At 45.1% G+C, this 18,011-nt stretch overlaps 1 protein-coding gene across 1 annotated transcript in view; it reads right to left on the bottom strand.

Annotated features, from left to right (window-relative positions):
- Positions 1–18,011, bottom strand: part of EZR (ezrin) — a 52,953-nt gene that overhangs the window by 18,248 nt on the left and 16,694 nt on the right. The window contains exons 3-6 of the mRNA XM_021693661.2: positions 7,848–7,931; positions 2,468–2,563; positions 1,140–1,414; positions 423–506 (exon numbers count right to left, since the gene is read on the bottom strand). Of these exons, the coding sequence (XP_021549336.1) occupies positions 423–506; positions 1,140–1,414; positions 2,468–2,563; positions 7,848–7,931 (539 nt within the window). The remainder of the gene's footprint in view (positions 1–422; positions 507–1,139; positions 1,415–2,467; positions 2,564–7,847; positions 7,932–18,011) is intronic.

Here is an 18,011-nt window from a genome sequence, read left to right as displayed (position 1 = left end):
CAGAGAATCTGCCCATTTCTTACCTCTAATAGCCACATGTCACATCATGTTCCTCCTTCATGCCTCCTTTGTGCTTCTTTCATAGTAAGTGTTTCTCACTTGGGATCAATTTTTTCCCATTGTGAACAATGCTCCTGCCCTCTTGACTAAAACAAGTGTTTTATACCCAAGACCTTCTCTCCTCTAAAACAAGGGAGAAGGCTTTAGGGCCTGAGGCTGAATCTAAACTGCTTCTTAGCCCCAGACATGAACACCTGGCTTTATTTAAGAGAAACCTCCTGAGCAACTGTTACCTTTCACTGCTCTGCCCGCTCGGGCTGAAGCCCAGGGCAACGGCTCCGGGAGCTAACCACCCTGAGGACCCTATGTGGGGTTAATGTCAAGGCAACCCGCTGGAGAGGCAGGAGCCAATCCGCACTCACTTGAGCATCCCGCGGTGCTCGGCGTGCCACACCTGGATCCGGTCCTCCCACTGGTCCCTGGTGAGCTTGTGCTGGTCCATGACTCTGAATTGCAAAAAAGGCGGCACAAGAAGGTCACCACAAAGGGCCGTGAGAGGCAGGCAGCGGGCCCCCACCCACCTGCAAACCTTGAGTTTTCTTTCAAATAAAACCACCCACAAAGAGTGTTTCTACTTCCTGATATGCAGCATTTTGGACAATTAACAACTTAAAAGACTTAGAATGAGACATATCCAGTCTTGCTGGAAAAATTTTAAAATGGTATTTTATATTGTAAGGGGACTCTTCTTCCAAAAGGGGTAATTTATATGACCATTAGTGAATAAAAACAGATTTAACAGGGCCCAATGTCTATGCACCAGGGGAAGCCAGGAAGTGTGATTATGTATACAGTAACACAGCTGCTCTTCCTGGGGAGAGCGACCCCCCTTCCTGCTGCGGTTCTTCGTCACGGACCGTAGAGGAGGCTCAGTGCCCGAGGGGAAGGCTCTGGTAGGTCAGTGTCTCTGGAGGCCACAGCACGTGCTGGTTAAGCACACAGAGCAGGAAGTGCTCGAGTCCCGGCCTCAAGGACCACGCACCCTCGTGCTTGCTGACTGCTTCTGCTCACACACACCACTTACGCCCTTTAGGGATGCAAGCACTGCTCTCGCCCAGGCCTGGCCGTCCCCTGCTCACCTTTGGGGGATCAGCCGCTCAGAGCTGAGGTACCCTGACTTGTGCGTTTCTTTGTTATAGTCTCCAAACTTGGCCTGCACCGCATAGGAGCCCAGGAGCACCGCTGTCTCAGGAGGGCAGTAAATTTCATCGCTGAGAATTCCCTCCTTCACTTGGAGGAAGAAAAGCTTTTGCGTGATGTCCTGGATGAGCTCCTCAGACACATCTTCGGGGTAGAACTTGGCCCGGAACTTGAACTGAAGAGGGTTCTCCTTTCTGACCTCCTGTGCCGACACCTGCACCACAAACCCAAATGCCGCCTGCAAGCCTGGACGCCAAGACCTGCCTCCCCGAACCAGTTCCTCACCACTGGCTCAAAGGGCTCCTGCAGGCCAGTGTTCAGAAGGTACATTTACTCGAAAGTCACCTTTTTTTTTTTTTTTTAAAAAGATTTTTATTTATTTATTTGAGAGAGAGAGAGAGCATGAGAGCGGGGAGGGTCAGAGGGAGAAGCAGACTCCCCGCCGAGGAGGGAGCCCGATGCGGGACTTGATTCCGGGACTCCAGGATCATGACCTGAGCCGAAGGCAGTCGCCCAACCAACTGAGCCACCCAGGTGCCCGAAAGTCACCTTTTAGACTAAGATGAGAAAAGGCCCGCTGAAGTCCAGCAGCAGCCCGCTGGTGACCCGCCAAGCCACGAGCGCCGGCCGCTACCTACTGGGGAGGTGCTCCCAATTCCAGAGAACTCAGATCTAGAAGCAGCCTGCTTAGGGACCTGTGAACCTGGCATCTGCCCCCGTGGCCAGTCAAGCTGGGGGCCCCTGGAACTTCCATTTAAAACTACTCATGTCCCCTCCCTTCCCTAATGGCCCCCACACTTACTATAGTAATATGGGAAGAAGGCACAGGTTTGGGAGAAGGGACATTTTCAAATTGTGTGGAGAAAACACATTTAAACTTATTGCTTTTCTTTACAGTTGTTAATGGAATTATTCAGTCTTTGGAGCCGGAAGATAACCTAACACAGGTTCAAACAAAGCAATAACCGGTTCTTATAAAACAGTGGATTCATGGTTTATAAGATTAACAATCTCATTGGGGAAAAAGAAACTAAGGTCAACTAAAAGCTAAGCAATTAACCATCATATGCCCCAATGAGTGAGCAGGAAGGAGAAATGCCAGGATCTAACTTCCAACCAGTATCCCCCATTTACTGGAAACCTGCAACTTTTTTTGTCTGTAAAAACTTTTACACAAATAACAAGAACAAAAAACAATCCAGTTTCAAAGTTAACAGAGCAGACCAACAATCAAACAACAGCCTGTAAATAGTTAACTCTGACTTACCTTTTTATCAAGTTTCAACCAGGTAGGAAATCCTTTATTATCCACATACTGGAGGCCAAAGTACCACACTTCCCGAAGGCCGATGGTCTTAACCACCTGCGTGAGAGAGACAGCGGGGCAGGGACTGAAGCAGCCAGGAGAGCGAGGTGCTGGCCGCCCCGTCACACCGAGCATGCCTCTCCTACACCATCCCAACAGGAATCCCAACCTATTACTAACAGAGGCTATTCCCCCAAAGCCGTGAACAATTATTTTTAACATACACGAGCAGATTCAGGATTAACTTTAAATCTCAGAAAATCTTAAGATCTTATACATTCACACCCCTACTTCTCCGTTCTCCACTAGCTTTTCCAAGTGAAGACAACCAGCTGAGTTAGAGTAAGCACTCATCAGGCACCCCCAGGTGACACCAGGGCAAGTGTGCATCCCAGGCGTGAATGTCTCCTTTCACGTGTGCCCACGTGAAAAAGGGGTTGAAAGTCACCAAGTGAAGCAAAGCAACACTTGGGTCTCCTCTGGTTGCCTGTCCCTGCTTCCCAGTCAGTTGGCCCAGGCCTCTGCTTAACTAAGAAGAGAGAAACAGCAGCCCCTGGAAAGGTGGGCAACGGATGGCGGCAAGCTTCCAGGGAAACTGGGGAGGTCGGGGAGTTATGCTTCACACATGCCAAGGGGTCTAGCATTCTCCCAACCTCCAGAAATCTGAAATTCTGATATAGGAAGGCAGAATTCAACCCAAGGTCATAGCAAGAATTTTGTTATTTTAAAATTCTCCTCAGAGGGGTGCCTGGGTGGCTCAGTCGTTAAGCGTCTGCCTTCGGCTCTGGTCATGATCCCAGGGTCCTGGGATCGAGCCCCGCACTGGGCTCCCTGCTCAGCGGGGACTCTGCTTCTCCCTCTCCCACTCCCCCTGCTTGTGCTCCTTCTCTCACTGTGTCTCTGTCAAATAAATAAAATCTTTAAAAAAAAAAAAAAAATTCTCCTCCGAGGCACCTGGGTGACTCAAGTTGGTTGGGCATCCTTGATTTCAGCTCAGGTTGGGCTCTCAGGCCACGTCAGGCTCTGCACTTAGCAGGGAGCCTGAGATTCTCTCTCTCCCTCTGTCTCTCCCCCTGCTCGTGTGGGCGTGTGCACACACGCTCTCTCAACTAAATGAATAAATCTTTAAAATAAATAATAAAATTCTCCACGACAGAATCCCACTGGTTATTCTTGTGTCTTAGAAACAGAAAAGCAACCCGCTGGGGACACTTAGTTGTGATGATGTCTAACGAGTCCCAGTGCTTTGCTGCATAGTTTAAATCCCATGACATACAATGCTAAGCCTTTATAAGAAGGTTATCATTCTTCAAATATATGGCTTCTATCACATTTAAAGGGAAAGAGGTCTGAACACATGAGAAATGACCAATCAGGTATCTGGAGCACTTGCTTAAAATAAAATCTGAAATTCCAAATAAACTCCTGCTCTGAGCCTGTTTTCTCATCCACTGGGGGACCAGATGCTTGTGGAGCTCCAAGAGCCTGTTCACCATACACCAAAGATGGACCCGTTCATTGGTTCCCTCACTCCCCCAAAGAGTGGGAGGCAGGCTCCATCATGGGATGATGTGGAAGAACTTGGACTGTTCTGTGCTAACTCCAAGTCTCTTGTGAACCCTGCCTAGGTCTTGTTAGGGTAGCTGATATGAAGACCAGGTTTTCTGTACCCTATCCTGCTAATTTCTCCCTGTAAACCTCCATCTCAACATTTGGATATAAAACCTGCCTTGCCTTCCTCTTGGGTTGTTTCAAAATTGTATAGGAAAGCCCCACATTCATAAGCAATCTAGTCCTGTACTCCATCCACCGAACTTAGCCTTAGTCTGGGTCCTAACCAGTTTGAAATGATTTCCTGTCTGCTTGTCTCCCCTCCCCATCCCAGTCAGACCCTCGCTGATTTCCATGGCCACAGCACAGATGCCTCTTTACCTCTGCTATGATGTGGCCAGCCCCCTTGACGAAACAGATCACAGATCCTGGAACCACGCCATGGACATAACCCAGGGCTCTCACTCACTCAGTGAAAAGCCTGTCCCTGGGCGCCCCGATCTGCCAAATGTCTCCGTGGCATCTTCCATCACATAGGAAGGTAACTGTCTGCAGCGTGTTTCAAAGCCTTACTTCTAATCCTGTGTCTTCCTCGAAATGGCACAATTGAATTAACCTGCTTTCATTCAGTCCATCTAAAAATCAATGCCTAAGTCCTCCTTATGGGGAAATCCAATATTCTTGGAAAAATGCGCCTCACCATTCCCTCCAACGTCCTTAGTTTACCCTAAAGCTGATATACATCATGAAAGCACAATGTGAACAGGTGTGGGGTCTATTCCTTTATCTCTGCCTCAGCGGTGTTTTAAATGGCAGTTTTGGAAAGGAAAATGCAGGGACAGGTCAACTTGGCTCAATCTGAAGTGACAGCTGGAACATATGCTTTGATGATGGAAACAATAGGCACACTGAGTCACACCCTTCTCGCCACCTCAGGAATTTTGGCAGCGGGAAGGCACTGCTTGGGCCCTCCGTCAGATCCCTGGACTAGTATCTAGGCGCAGATAAAGCAAGAGCCCTGGGGTGGAGTTGGGCCAGTTTTTGCAGAAGAGACTGAAGTAACTCATGGGTTGGGAGAGAAGGGTTCTGACTAACTCACCTCTAAAGTCTCTTTCAACCCATTCCATTTAAGGACCATATTCTAGGGACTAGTAGTTTGGCCCATGAACAACCTTCCCAGACCTAGAAGGTCATCAGGTGAGCAACAGAGAAAAGGACACAGACTCTGAAGACATTAAGAAAACATGCCCAGCCTGGTTGGGGTATGGGGAAGGAGCCCCAGAAAGCACCCAGGGCATCCACTGAGGAACTGTCCTGACCACCCACACACAGGAAGGTGGGATGTTCTCTGCGTCATGTGCTATCTTGGAAGGATGTGGAAGGATCAACAAATGGATCTTCAAAAAGACAAGCGTAAGTAGGGTTGGACACTGTGGAGCAAACCCCTGCCCCAGCCCCGGCAAGCTACAGAACCTTGGGCAATTCTCTTCTCTCTCTGGGCCTTGATGTCCTCACTTATGACATACAGACAGCAGTTTCCCAGGTCTGCTCTAGCCTTAGGCTTCTCAGATTATGTGGTACTTTTTAGGACAGGTACACCGAACTGTAAAGAAATTAAAAGTGAACTCTGACAGAGAGCTTTGTGATCCAGGTCTCATGGCTGAAGGTGGAGTTCAGGATCTTTCTGTCTCCCACTACTTCCCTTTCCATTAACTGATCGGTGGTGGAATTTCATTACCTGTCTTGGGAGGTTGGCGGAGATTCAGGCAGGAAACACGACTTGGGAACAAAGAGGTCAAAGTGGGATGTGGCCCTGCTTGTTGTTTAGCACACGGAACCAGGGGGCTTGACTTTCTGGGGTGGGGAATAATAACAGGTGCTTGAATAGGATCGTTGATGGGACTAATGAGCTTTGGAATAATTTAGATACAGAGCTTATCAAATCTTGGCCTGTTGACTGGATTTATGTGGTTAGCACTTTTTAAATAACCCCTATCCCCTATCTACTGATTGAGTTCAGGGTCCACTTTTTGTACACCTATTAATCCACAGCTCCATGCTATGGTAAGCAGATAATCTAATATTAGAAAAATACCTGGCTTAAAACCAATCTGAACACCAAACTAGATGTAATTACTCAGCATTTAGGAACATGTAGAGTTCTATCAATATGGCACCCTGGATCAAGAAGTGGAGATAATCCTGTGCAGTATGCAGCTCTGTGCCTAGCACAAGAGTGTGCAGTTAAAAATGTCTGTAGAACTGAACCATCCGAGGGGAGTATTTGAAAGAACAGGGCAGGCCTCTCCCAATCTCTCCATTCCCTCCCTGCTTCCAAAGGACCCCAAGGAGCAGACAAGGATCTTCTAAGAGGTAGTGGCCGTTCTATCTTGCGGAAGTACCACAGACTCTTCTGATGGCTTCTTCACACAATTTCTGAGAAGCAACACGTGAATGGAACAAGGCAGACGGAGGCAAGGGCAGCTAAATGGCTGAGACATCAAAACTCTATCATCTACCTAACCTAGAGTTTCCAACTCTGCTCTAAAAATTGCTTGAGGACAGCCCAGCTCTCATTTACAGATAAGAACTCTGGGGTGACCGAGGGTCTCCTACCCATCCCTGTTCTAACCACTGACCCACATGGCACTCAGCTGGCTCCATTTAACTTACTTCCGGATTATCTTTCCCGAGAAACCTTTAGATTTTTGCCCCAAGTCCAGCCTCACCCAGAGCAGTAGATGCCTTTATCCTTAGAGGGTGAGGCAGAGCCAGGGATGAGCTCGCCACAGCAGCACAAGGAGAGCTGAGGAGGTGTCCCCGCCTATCGCAGGAGGCCCAGGGGGGACACACCGCACCAGTGCTGGCTCCTGGGGCTGCTGGACACAGCTGGCCCAGCACACGGGGGAAGGGAGGTGGAGAATTAACCTACTAGGTGCTCACTGTGGGGGTAAGAGAAGGAGGGATCATCAAGCACGGCAGGGAATCACCAACACCTTTTACATTTGCTGGAATTCTATCTCCCACATTTCCCATCAGCACCCACCCCCATTTCTGGGTTTGGTGCTAGGGTACAGAACATCACCTTTCCGATCAGTGGGACCTCTCAGGGAGGCAGGCTACAGCTCAAGGGACTTGTAAACTCAGTCTGCTCCTGCTGCCCTCTTGGATCCTTGGCCCCAGAGCAGAATTTACTCAGCTCAGAGAGGCAGATCTTGTTCTAAAACTTGGAACTGTTCCATGGAAGAATTATCACAGCTTTCCTGGTGGCTCATGATTATCAAAACTCTGCATTCACCTTCAGGTCTCAGGAAGAAATATTCAGGAATGTAGTTGTGCTCTACTGCCCAGCTCAAGGAAGAGCATCTGCTGACACCTGAGAGTTCACAGATGCTGCAGTTGGACATGGAACCTATGGCCTGCCCGGTTCCAGCTGGGCCCTCAAGCAGTGTCTGGCCCTCGCCGTACTGTGACCTGCTGACCAGATGGCAGGAGATGGCTGCAGTGACCATGAAGACCCCTGGGAGTGAGGGATGGGAGCCAGAGCTTTTGGACGTAGCACTATGCTGATAAAGACTTCAGAGCATTCCCTAAATTTCCTCTCACAGGGCTGTGAACACTCTACTCCTGCAGAGTTTTTACAACAGTGTGAACCCCTGGAAGGAGGGGAAAATGTCCTCCTCTACAAAGAGAAGTAAGGAGCAAACCAATACACTCAGCAAAATTATTCAGATTTGCAAAAAAATTTTTCCTAAATGGGAGTTCTCTCTCTAAGCTCACAGAGACCAACCTGATCAAAAAGCTGTTTTCCTGTTGTATTTGGCTGGATGGCGAACTCCAGCTCCGCATCCATGGTGGTAACTCGGACATTGATCTAAAAAGAGAACAAAATGCATTATACTTAACTGAGTGTTCCTTTCTCCTAATAATCTGAGCCTTCTGCAAAAACTCTAAGCTACTTAGCAACACGGCAAGAGTAAATTCCATCCATTCTCATGCTGTCACAACACACACATGCACACACACACGGAAGCCAACGGTAGACAGCTGCTGAGTCTCAGCATTGCACAGTTTGGACTCAAATGTATGCCCTCTTTGCTTTAAAGCATATTCACACTTCAGTCTAGGCTGTTTTTCTACAGAATACTTTGATAACCATTAACATATTTTTCCATGTACCAGCTTGTATTGACCTTCACGACAGCCAAGGAAGGCACCAGTGGGGTGGTGAGCCTCCTCAAGAATTCAGACCAAGACAGTAAGTGAAAGGAGAGAAGGAACAACATACCAGCATGTTTAGAAACACTGGAAACTAGTGAAAAGAGAAATGGTCAGATGACTAAAGACCCATCAAAGAGCATATCCTATAGTAATTTAAAATGCCAATTATGAAGAAGGTAGAAACATGGAAAACTGCTTCAGGAATGAAAGACATGAAAAGCAAAATGGTATACATGCCCTCACTGCAAACCTGTGAGAGCCTCTAGGCAGAGGACGGAAGTAAAATGTGGGGATGGACGCATCATGGGATGGTCAGCTCACAAGGAACTGAAGTGGGGGTGAAGAGGGGCCTTAAAAAGGTCTCTAATTCCCATCAAGTTTGTTTAAAAAATTCACTGCAAGGTAGTTTTCAAATTTATCACTTGAGAAAACTCAAATTTACTAGCCATATGAAAGACAGACCAATCTACTTTACATCACTGTCCCAAAGGAAAACACCACAGCCACACAGCAACAGTAATGCTTAAGATTAAGAAGTGTTTGCTTTTGACCATTTTTAAAGTGAAATATGTAAGAAGCTGGATAGACATGTACCCTAAATTCTCCCTGCCTCGGATGTACATACCACGGGAACACAGTAATAGAACTAAGGCTTAGCTGACAGAGGTTCAAGTGTCCGGCCAGCGCAAGGCACACATTCGGCGCCCACACTAGTTCTAACTTTAGGAACAAAATCCATCTTCATGGATTTTTTCTTCTAACCCCCAAGACTGGTAACTAAGAGATACTTTGACATAAATCTACTGTCTTTTAAAGGTTCTCTGGCTGACAGTAAAGAGAAGTGAGGTGTAATTTTCCACAATTTCAAGAAAGTCTCCCCTCCGATCTCAAGTTTACAAAAGATAAAGCATATTTTAAATTCTTCAATTGTATTAAAATATAAAAACCTAAGTTTCTTTTTTTTTTCATGCTGGCAATAATTTTTTTTTTAAAAAATCACAAAATGGCTGTTATGAAACATAAAAGATAAACAGCTTTCTCAATTATGGTTCCAAATGCACATATCAGAAATGAAAAATCAGCTCCAAAGTCAAATATTCCAGGAGACAAATGCAGCTCCATTACACACTCATAAGCTCACAGCGACACATCACACCCAAAACTAAGGTTGGGGGTGGGGGGGCCTTACAAATACAGGGCCTTTGATACGCTTTGCTGAATAACTGATTGCAAACTGATTAACAGGAATATAGAAAAAACCATTGTTTGAATCAGTTTCACATTTGACTCAAAGCTAACACAACTCTTTGAAAAAGCAAATAAGAGGATGGATGTAACAAGCCAGTAGTCTGTAAAAAGTAAACTAAGTATGATGAAAAGGTCTGCGTAACCTCTATAAACTACATCTGCCACCGTGAGACCTAATCTGCTATCCACTGCTCCAATGTGGCCATCCTGCCCAGTTCTAGCGGGTCTGGTCTTCCCAGAGAATTCTTTCTGGGAGCTCCAACACCCACAGGCTATCATGAAGCCTGGTATATTACCTCAAACAAAGATGGCAAGCCTAACGATCAGGTTGAGTTTTTCTGGCACTGCAATAACAAAACTGGGACAAACAACAGGAAACAAATAGGTTTTTCTCCATTGTTTGGTCCCCTGGCCCTGTCAAAAGGAGTAATTCCCAGATCTGATTTGGGGACACATCAGAATTTTTATTTTCAAAAATGCCCCTAAAATTAAAGTCAAGTTAATTTTATCAATATATAGCTCTACAATCTGCTGAGATGAGAGAACTCATGAACTTAAACAACCCATGAGAGACGGTAGGCTGGCGGCCTGCAGCTGAGCTGCTCCGAGTCACAGCTGTGCATGGTCCTGGACTGGTCACCACCCTTACTAGGTTTCCCACAGGGGGCACGACTGGCACTCTGGGTGCAGGTGTTCCTTCCGCAAGACTATCTCAAGTGCATCCCTGAGCCCACCTACTAAACACAGCTGTCCCCAGTCACCAGGGGAATCTACAAGTGCCCCCTACCATTTCCACATGCTCTGAGGAGAAGGGAGGTTGCTACCCAGACTAAGGACCACAGCAGGGCACTGCCTTCATCAGCAGCAGGTTAAAGAGTTCCACGTTTATAAAGCCTGTTAAGATTATTTTCAATTTTATGGATTTTTAATGAAATACAGCATAAACTTGTATCAAAGTTTAAAATTAAGCATTTACGCAGATGACAGGACCATTTATATACATATTTTGGTCCACTTATCCAGGGGCTTTAAAAGAAATCAGATTTGGGGTGCCTGGGTGGCTCAGTTGGTTAAACCACTGCCTTCGGCTCAGGTCATGATTCCAGAGTCCTGGGATCAAGCCCCGCATCGGGCTCCCTGCTCATGTGGGAAGCCTGCTTCTCCCTCTGCCTGCCGCTCCCCCTGCTTGTGCTCTTTCTCTCTCTTGCTATCTCTCTGTGTCAAATAAATAAATAAAATCTTTAAAAAATATATTAAAAAATAAATCAGATTTTAGCAATTAAGGAAACCTATCTAAATCCCAACTCTTTTCTGAGACACAGAGAGGGCGTGTGCGAGAGCTCAGGTGAGCAAACAGGGTGGGGAGGGGCAGAGGGAGAGGGAAAGGATCTTAAGCAGGCTCCATGCTTAGAGCAAAGACCTGAGCTGAAATGAAGAGTCGGACACTTAACCAACTAAGCTGCTCAGGCGCCCCCCACCCCTTTAATTATCTTTGTCTTGAGTTTTCATGGAAAGCAACTGTTTTGATGGAAGCTGACACTCGTATCTGCAACAGGGCCACAGAAATAAAGTGGGCTTGTACGGTCCAGCACGATAAATGTGAGGATGGTCCTACCAAGAAACCAGACGTCCACAGGCTTAAACCTACCCCCCCCACACACCCCAACCGGGTGCAAAGGCTGGGAGAAAGAATGTGTGTTTTGCAATTTTTATTGCCTTGGTAATTACCCCCAGATCACACTTCTCATCAAAGGCAACTATTTGCTGAAGGCAACAGGATCCCATAGTAACATGTGCTACAGGTGTGTATACAGAATATGCAGTTAGTCACTGAAAATCGAACCCCAAAGGCAGTGTTTCTCTTAGGCCTGACAAAACGCTGAAAACCTTTTAAACATTCTGCTTTGTTTGGGGAGGACGATGGTGATTAAAGTTTAGTTTTGCTCATGTACGTCCACCACACCCACACCCACACACCCCACTGCGGCTGACAGTGCAGATGGTACTTTTAATTCAGGTCTCCTCCACATGCTACCCCAACTGAAGCTAAAAGACAAAGCCACACCGAAAGTCCTGAAATGTTAGAACATAGAAGGAATCAGACCTAACTGTACCCCACTATGTGTAATGGGAATTCATAAATAAGTTAGATAATGGAGTTAACAACAGGTTTTTAAACTCCACAGATTAAAAATAATGAGGTCGTCCTCCTGCTATATACTATGTCAGAATTTTAGAATACGAGAACTTGTTAGACCAAGTCACAACACGTTAATGAAGATGCCTGAACCCATGCAGGGAAATGAGGTTCTAATGAGTATAATGCCTATTTTCCAAATTGGCCATATTTAGCAGAAAAATCTTTCTTCTTTTGTCCCAGTGAACTAGCTTAGTAGAGGAGTTGTATTTTCATTTCAGTAAAACAGAATATCAGTATATGCTGCTGGTTTGTATCTTCAGCAAGAGAGGGAACACAAGCAGGGGGAGAGGGAGAAGCAGGCTTCCCGCTGAGTAAGGAGCCCGATGTGGGGCTCGATCCCAGGACCCCGGGATCATGACCCAAGCCGAAGGCAGACGCCTAATGACTGAGCCACCCAGGTGCCCGAGAGAAAGGTTTTAAAAACAAAAATCGGAATGAACTTAAGTTTTATTTCTAAAACAAGAACAAAAGTTGCCAGTAAAAATTCTTACATCTCAGCAAAATGCCATGCATGCTTTTTTTTTTTTTTTCCACGACCATGACTACTGAACAGTATACTGAACGGGTACATGCACCACACCCCTAGAGAATGCATAGGTTATTTGATATGGGAATTTAATACATAAACCTATCTTTGCCTTAGTTAATGAAGTTAATGAAAACCTAACTCTAATGCTGTCTCTGTCCTCCCTCTGCTTAATAATCTACTCTTTAAAAAATTCTCTTTGCTGTTCTTACGGGTTAGCTCAGCTCAAGACTGTGACACTACAAGCCAATGAACCATAATAGCTTCATTTCACTGTTCCCAGCCTGCCCCAGTTAGTGGGCACTGGCATACCTTTGGGGCTCACTCACTCTACAAGGACCAAATACCTACCGGGTGCCCCAGGCACCAGGGGGGCCCTGTGACAAAGGGAGTCACAGCAAACAGAGATGGGCATCAAATAGCTTCTATTCATCATAGTTGTTTCCAAATGGGCCCCAGAGCAGCCTTTCAAATACCCGAGTTTCTGGGCCTTAGCCCAAGAATCTAAAGCCATGCAAGTGAGGACCAGCTGAATTGAGGGATCACTGAACCAGAGGCAAGAGAACACAGCCAGGGCTGGGTTTGAGAGCTCATGCTGCAGCCTGAGGACTTCCCCCCACTGGGCCTCACCCCCCTCAACTGCAAACCAAAGGTTTGGACTAGAAGTCCTGAGGCCCTTCTGCCGCTGAAATGCTAGGTCTAGAGTCCAACAGCACAAGGGGAGGTGTGGGGGTGCAATTAAAGCTGGAGCCATGAGAACAGGCAGGTCGATGACTCCTCTTAGGGAAGGTGTGGATGGACCACGAAGACTCATGAGAAAAACAGCTAACTGTGGTACTATTAGAAGCTGGCCAGGAGATCGTCTTCATGGGCAAAAGACAAGCTCACGCCTGTCTTCGCATTTCCAGGAGGGAAAACGCAATTCTGGCTGAACACAGTAGTACAGGTTTTACTGCTCCAATGCAACAGACATCTCTCTTTCCAATAAGAGAAGGTAAAGGTGTTAAACCACAATCTGTTTTTTAAGTAAACTCAGTAACAATTTATACTTTTAAAACAAAAATAAATCCTCTGTTCCCTTTGCTTACTCCCCCCAAACAACTGAGCAATCATGAGCACAGGCCTAACGGCAGGTAGGCGGCCAGGACCCACCTCCCTAGGCATCCCAGCCAGCCCCTGCCCAGTGGTCCGTATCTTGCAGAAAGCCACTTCCCCTCATTTGTAGAATGAAGTACTGTAACTGGAAACGTTTTATCTCTAAGGGATCTCCCAAATGTAACATTCTAGGACTTAAAAATTATCTGAATGGCTTCTGACACCATCCAAGTCAGTGGCTGTGCTGTTCTCTGGAACATCATCTGACCTTCACAGGGAGAGGGACAAAGAGGTGATAAAAAGGGGTATTTTGAAGTCACACAAGTTAAGGTTGGTTCTGTTTCCTTTTTCTTTCTTTAACAGAAAGACTTTTGAGTGTTTTTGCTGTGTTAATGTCTTTGTTACAAAATCCCAGGATGCTGTCCTAGTTAGGATTCCCTGGGACCATTCTAGCCACAGAAGTTTCTTCCACGGAGTATCCCAAAGGACCAGTAGAGAAAACATGGTTTCTGAAATCTTCCCAGTTTTTTTTTTTTAAGATTTTATTTATTTGACAAAGAGAGACAGAGAGAGGGAACACAAGCAGGGGGAGTGGGAGAGGGAGAAGCAGGCTTCCTGCTGAGCAGGGAGCCCGATGCGGGGCTCGATCCCAGGACCCTGGGATCATGACCTGAGCCGAAGGCAGATGCTTAACGACTGAGCCACCCAGATGCCCCTTCCCAGTTTAATTTTATCAAAATAGTATCTAAAATGCCTTCTAAGAGTCTCAGAGATATGAAAAAGAGCTGACAATGAAATACTGTGTTTTACTTCTAACCCATGTGTGACTACTGAGTTTTGGGCTGCCAAATTACCTCCCAGTTCTTTCCTTTGTTTTGGTAAATAAATCTAGTCATGTAATTTTTCCTTTGGGAAGTGCCCATTTCCTTCTGAGATACTTTAAAGAAACTCGGTTTAAGATTACCTCTCTAATCACAAGTTTTACAGAATTAACTCATACCGTACTAAAGACCAAGACAAGAAGGAAACATTCAAAAGACCAATTCCTCCACAAACTTTATAGGAAAGGCAAGTGGGTATGTCTCCTCAGACAAGGCAATCAGCTCTCTCTCTCTCTCTTTTTTTTTTTGTAGCCAGAACACTGCAGCAGGTAAGAAAGTTGACAGTGATTTTCCTAGTACTTAAGAAGTAGGAAAGCCATTTAAGATAGAAAGGGAAATACAAATGATTGCCTTTGAATGTCTGAATTTCAGGCAGTGGATTCATTGATAACAGATTAGTCCCAATACTATCAACACCTGCATTTACTCAAAAATTAGTCTGAGTAGAACCATCCAAGCACCATCAAGATTACATTGAGAGCTTGATCTTTCATAATCACTTAAAAATGTCAAGGCTGTTTTCCAACATTCCAGCTCTCTTCCAAAGGTGCCACTTCAGCAACTTCCAACAGCTTTCAAATATTTGGATAAGACCTTTCAAATACTTAGAAATGCTCTGATAGGAAGGAGAGTAAACGTTCTCCCACAAATGGGGGAAGTAGGGGAGTGGGACAAGGAAAAATTCGCACAACAGATAACGTTTTAACAGTTTTCTGAGATGCTATTTTGGTTTACATAACTGAATAATTATAGAGACTACTGTATTTTGATTTTTCATGTTGAGTCATTATGTGCTTTTTTAATAACAGCTTTGGTGAACTATAACTTACACATAATTCACCGATTTAAAACGTGCAATTCAGTGGTTTTCAGCACAGTTATGCAACCAGCACCACTATCTAATTTTAGAACATTTCATTCCCCTAAAAGAAACCTGGTGCCCATTAGCAGTCACTCCTCCCAATACTCCTCTCCTCCCCAGCCCCGAGGACCACTAATCTACTGTTTGTCTCCACAGATTTCCCTGTTCTCAACACTTCTTATAAACATGTGGCCTTTTTTTTTTTTTTTAAAGACTTTATTTATTTATTCATTAGAGACAGAGAGAGAGAGGCAGAGGGAGAAGCAGGCTCCCAAAAAGCAGGGAGCCCGATGCGGGACTCGATCCCAGGACCCTGAGATCATGACCTGAGCCGAAGGCAGACGCTTAACCATCTGAGCCACCCAGGCGCCCACATGTGGCCTTTTTTTTGACTGCCTTCTATCACTTAGCATGTTTTCAAGATTCATCCATGTGATAGCCTGTACAGTGCTTTGCTCCTTTTTTATTGCCAAATGATAGTCCACTGTATGGATATTATCACTTTTATCCATCCATTCATCAGCTGATGGACATGTGGGTTGAGTATCTTAGTAACTAGGTCCATGTTGCTTTAGTGATTATAGAATGTGAAACACCTGGAAAACAATGTCATTGAACTAGACTATCTGATATTCAAATTGATAATAAAAATTCTTTAGGAGGAAACAAAGATGAAAGAAAAATGATTTAAAAGATTTTATTTTTAAGTAATCGCTACACCCAATGTGAGGCTTGAACCCACAACTAAGATCAAGAGTCCCATGCTCCACTGACTGAGCAAGCCAGGCAACTCAAAAATGGATTTTTTTTTTTTTAAAGATTTTATTTATTTAACACAGAGAGAGACACAGCAAGAGAGGGAACACAAGCAGGGGGAGCGGGAGAAGGAGAAGCAGGCTTCCCGCTGAGCAGGAAGCCAGATGCGGGGCTAGATCCCAGGACGCCGGGATCACGACTTGAGCTAAAGGCAGACGCTTAACCACTGAGCCACCCAGGCGTCCCTCAAAAATAAATTCAATTTTACTGTTTTTAGTTGTTTACTGTTTTTAGTTGTAAATGAAAATATTCTGCTTTCAGGAAGAAGGTCCCAGTCGCCAAACAAACTGATGTGAACACAGGAAAAAACAGACTCCTAGTTCCCACGCTTATACTCTCCCAAAGCCAGCAGTATTTCCAGCCATCATGAATTCTAGTTCACTCCTTCACTTCACAAATGAGGGAAGAGCACCGAGAGCTGTCCCACCAAGGAACAGAGGTGAGAACCCAGGCTCTTGTTCAGGGTTCTCCCAAGTAAATCATATTCTTTCCCTAATTTTTAAGCAGGGGATGAGTCTTCTGTTCCACATTTAACTTCGATGGTGCTGGGCATGTTATAGCTAGTCAGCACTCAATTTAAGTACACACACACACACACACACACCCCATATATATAACATATACATATATATATTTGTTAAAATGAATACTACACCTTTATATTTTGGACTTGCCTGGATTAATATAAACGCCTCCAGAGCCCTGTCCATTGCTGCACAAAGAAACGTGGCAATATCAGACATGTTTTATGAAGTCTGGTGTCCCTTAGTAATGGTTTAGGAAAACAAGCCAGCCGCACCTTATAAACTATTCCCCCTGGGCCCTCAGTGCTCCTCTGAGGCAGTGGTTCTCAAACCTGAACATGCAGAAGAATCACCTAAAGAGCTTGTTGACAGTTTTCTGGGCCCCAGACCCAGAGAGTCTGACTCAGTAAGTTAGGATGGAACCCATAGGTCTACAGCTCTACCAAGCTCACAGGTGAGGCCACCCCGGGATAGCCACCGCTCTCATCAGGAAAAGAGATTACTTTCCTGAACATTCAAAAAGCCACAACGCCTTTTGGCAAAATTAATGCATTTACTGTTACTGTTTATAATCCATTATGTGAAAATATCTTTACTAGATTTTTCACTAGGACTAGAGTACAGTTACAGACTTAGGCTTGCATATCCCATATACTCCATATCCCAACAGATGGACCCCTGGTTTGGTAGTCTCTCTGGATCCTGATCTTATCTTCAAGATAAAAATCAAGTCATTATAAACAAGACTCCAACTTAATAAGTCATAACATCAGCTATGACATGCAGTGGTCATTTTTCACAATGACTGGCTAACAAACAACCAACTTCTGTAAAGACATTACCATGAACTTAGCAAACCTTAATCAGCTTAGTGCAGAAATGCGGACATGTAAATTCAGCCAAGGACAGCACAGCTCGAAAACCACAAAGGCAAGTGGATTTTATTTTTTAGTTCTCCCTCCTATCACCAGCTCTTTTTAGGGGGTCAAAGTAAAGGCTACTATTGAAAATAAACTTTGTTAAAAAAAAAAAAAGAAAAGAAACTTTGTTTCTACCTATGATGTAAAATGTTTGTCCTAAATGGGCATTGCTGCTCCCAGTAACAATGTTTTATATAAACAACAAAATTATACAGAAGTAGTTGCCATTGAAAATCCATTGACCGTATTTTACATTGTTATAGTTTCTAATAAGCATATAATTTAGAGGATCCCAACTTTTATTCAAGAAAGACAGTCCAGAAACCACCCTGTTGTTGTACACCATCCTTTAAGAATGGAGGCCCAAAGGAAAACCAACATGTTGCTATAGGGAGGTATTTACCAACACAGCAAAAGACTGCTGTACAGAGAGAAGACAAGTAAAATACAAATGAGGTCCTTAAAATACGATTTTGCATACACTGGAGTCAAGGCCACAGGGACCGGATACTGCACTGGCATGAGCACCAATACCCCGGGTCCCTAGTCAGAGCAGGGGAGGCAGGGGTCCCTACTTGAACGTTCCCCACCTGCAGGAGCCACGTGTCACCACATGCTCAGAGCAGGCTGGGCTCACAGTTTAAAATTCCAGAGATGTATG

The sequence above is a fragment of the Neomonachus schauinslandi genome, chromosome 8 (assembly GCF_002201575.2).
Source record: "Neomonachus schauinslandi chromosome 8, ASM220157v2, whole genome shotgun sequence".
Taxonomy (NCBI): Eukaryota; Metazoa; Chordata; class Mammalia; order Carnivora; family Phocidae; genus Neomonachus; species Neomonachus schauinslandi.
The sequence above is the reverse complement of the archived record's forward strand: the minus strand, read 5'-3'. Positions and strand labels throughout refer to the sequence as shown.